The sequence below is a fragment of the Solanum tuberosum genome, unplaced genomic scaffold (assembly GCF_000226075.1).
Source record: "Solanum tuberosum cultivar DM 1-3 516 R44 unplaced genomic scaffold, SolTub_3.0 scf00441, whole genome shotgun sequence".
NCBI classification, from domain to species: Eukaryota; Viridiplantae; Streptophyta; class Magnoliopsida; order Solanales; family Solanaceae; genus Solanum; species Solanum tuberosum.
This window is the reverse complement of record NW_006239381.1, coordinates 140,512-143,714: the sequence shown is the minus strand read 5'-3', so window position 1 is coordinate 143,714 and position 3,203 is coordinate 140,512. Positions and strand designations below refer to the sequence as shown.

The 3,203-nt window shown below is 32.9% G+C and overlaps 1 protein-coding gene across 1 annotated transcript in view; it reads right to left on the bottom strand.

Moving 5' to 3' along the window:
• LOC102595297 (DUF21 domain-containing protein At2g14520-like) overlaps positions 1–1,991 on the bottom strand; it is an 8,904-nt gene extending 6,913 nt beyond the window's left edge. Inside the window, exons 1-6 of the mRNA XM_006363771.1 lie at positions 1,811–1,991; positions 1,562–1,638; positions 1,401–1,484; positions 1,155–1,268; positions 935–1,021; positions 437–576 (exon numbers count right to left, since the gene is read on the bottom strand). Of these exons, the coding sequence (XP_006363833.1) occupies positions 437–576; positions 935–1,021; positions 1,155–1,268; positions 1,401–1,484; positions 1,562–1,638; positions 1,811–1,991 (683 nt within the window). The remainder of the gene's footprint in view (positions 1–436; positions 577–934; positions 1,022–1,154; positions 1,269–1,400; positions 1,485–1,561; positions 1,639–1,810) is intronic.
• Positions 1,992–3,203: the final 1,212 nt, after the last annotated feature.

The following is a 3,203-nucleotide window of genomic DNA, read 5'->3' as shown; positions in this document are numbered from 1 at the left end:
GTTCTGAAGTCGAAATTCGAATCAATCGAAGATATCAATTCAAACAGCAATACAACCAACAGAAGACGAAGAACAGATCGACTGACCTTGCTCTGATACCATATTAAGAATTACACAGAGAACTCAACCATAGATGAAACCATGGAAGCCATAACTGGCAACTGAGAGAAACCAATAACAGAGAGGAAAATATGATTTGGTAAAATAAGAACTCACACGTTTCATTGATCAGTAGTGAAGTACTTATATACATGTGTGAATATACATCAACGAATTCTGCAGAAAGGGAAAATATCTAACTAACTAATTAGCTCTCTAACCGACTCTGACATCACTAACTAACTGAAAAGATGGAATCTAACTAACTGAATGTCATAATTAATACACATTTTAATCATGATTGTTAATAGGTCATGTTAACTCTAGTGAAATGTACCTGTCAAGATTGGCATTGACATCAATAGCAAAAGTTTCAGATATAGGAGTCATGGCATCCCTTGCAGTCTTCTCAGTGAGCTCAAGTGCTCCTGCAATTATATTTGTCTCGTAAAGGGATAATTCTCCTCCTTTTCCGGCCTGATTAGCAACAGCAATGAGAAGTTAATAACATATGACATCTCCACAGTGTCTAAGAAGCCTCTAAGGAGTTTGAGACTATACAACAGTCAAGTGGTCGGGATTGGCAAGTAGATGTACAATTTGCATCAAACTAGGATTAAGTCAAGGAGGAGGAAATGTAGATTCTGAATAATGGTCGGTCCAACCATGTTTAGCAGAACCCAGTGTTATGTGTTCGAACCCTATATATGTGCAAAAAATAAATAAGTCTTTCTGGATTTGCCTTTAATTCTGAAAGCACCAAACATTTTTCATCCTTAAAAACTAAAAGAGGGACAGAACAAGAGTCTTTCAGCAGAGAGTGATAGGTAAATACCTTATTACCGTGCATGTCAACTAATGTCATCAATTCAGCTCTTCGAAATAAAGCCTTATGCCTTTTCCCCAAGAGGTAGTCTAAGATCTGGTGATTAAGAACATAAGAAGGCAAAATTACACATACTATTCTTTTCTTGATGGAGCAAGTAAATTCATCAATTTATTTTTTCTGTTGTTGTTGGAAAAAACACAATAAGCTGCATTTCCTGTATTCGCACCTTGCTTATTGGATAGGCTATTGGAAACCAAAACCAAATAAGAACTCGAACAAGTGGAGCAACAGTTGCACCAATGGCTAACCCGTACCTTGTACAGAGAGATTGTGGTATAATCTGCATACCAAAATGTTACTTCATTAGAACTTTATACTCAATAGAAAATGAAAGCAAAAGCAGAAAAAATATATTAAAAAATCCCTTTTTGCACATGCTAAGGCGTTTAATTTGTAAAATTCGAGAACTAACCTCACCAAAGAGGAGTATCAATGTTACTGAAAGAAGAATTGCTCCCCAATCTGGCACTAATTCGTCCAGAAAAACAGGAAGTGCCTGAGAAATCAAAGTATTCCTATCAATTGCAATTGAATAATAATTGTTACGGCTTCTTTTATAGCAGCAGCGCTTACCTCCATAGCAGCAGCGTTGCTAATCAGAAGCGTACATAGCAATAGATGTTGTTGCTTCACAATGGGCAAGATCTTTGCTGAAGTTACCAGAAAAGTAGCAGTTAAACATGTTGATACACAATTAAAAAAACAACTCTTCAATCTTGTCAAAAGACCAAGAAAAATGTCTTGAAATTTTCACTTGTTAACTCTATAATTGGAAATATTGGAGCAAGAAGAAATCAATGAATATATGTGGAGAGTACATACAAGCATGGAGACGGTCTTTGGGCGTTCCAGATTTTGCAAGAACTTCAAGATCAATGACGCTCATAGACATGAGGCCTAACGTGAGGCCAGACATGAGACCAGCACACAAGACTAGAAACACAACTGCTGCAATATAGATGAAGAACTCTGTATTGCAACATTTCAAGTACGTGTGTCCCATTTTAGTTTCTTCCTTCCTAATTTTCACCTTTATTGTGTCCTCTTAATTAATGAAAGATTAATAAAAATGAAAACAAGCTAGTTTTGGGCGAGAAATCCCATGAACAATTAGTGGAATATCTTTTTGCCTGCATGCAGAGAATAATAATATATCCGGATACAAAACAAGGCTAAATTTTTGAAGAATACTACTACAGTAGTATTTATATTTATTTCAAATCTTTTGTCATAAAAAATGGAGGCAAAACTTTAATTTGGAATAGGCGAAAGGTCAGCCGCGCTTTGGCTTAGCAATCCGATGCTTAAGTCTCTTGGTTTACTCGATAAGTACATGAATCCAATTGTTGCCTTATTAATTTTAGCAGTACATAATTGTTTTCTAAAGACATCATTAATTCCCTTTTACAACCTTCCGGTTCGAAGTTGTCTATCAAAGTCCACTTCAGTAAAGATTGATTATTCAGAATGTGATTTCTATAACTAATTTGTTTCTATACCAAAAGGAAATGAAAAGCAATAACTAAACATAAACAGAGAAAAACTAGACTATTTGAAATGGGTGAAAATCATTTACATTTCTAACTTTACTTTAAAAATCAAATTCTCCCTTAATTTTGAGAAACAATCATTCTTTGCCTTTTTTTCCTAACTGACTTTTTAAAATGTCTATTCTACCCTTACATTATTAATCTTTTTTTTCTATATTTCTTTTAAATTATATGACAATTTTTTATTAAGAAAAATATTAATTTCGTCTAAAAAAGAAAAGGAAAAAAATTTGATTGAGTATATAATTTAATGTCGTTCTATAATGAAACAAATGAACAAAATAAAAATAATGTTGTTAATTTTAACGAAATCTATAATGTAATAACATTATTATCATATTTTGATCAAAGTAATAAAAATAATTAATAAAAATATATTTCATACCAATTTCTTTAAAAAATTACCTATTTATATTGTAGATAAATTTTAAATTATAATTTAAATTTGTTTATCTACCTAGAATCTAGATAATAGAAAATAAGAGATATGCATAGCTACAAAACTAACCAACTATGAGAAGATCCCCAAACTTTTTATCAAGGACCTGATCTGGAACCTCGAGTTAGTGAACCTTCCTTGCATGTAAACTATAAAACTTTTCGTATCTTTTATTTGTTTCATAAGGAGGTAGTAGCAACTAGCAACCACGAACCTCGTTACTAGG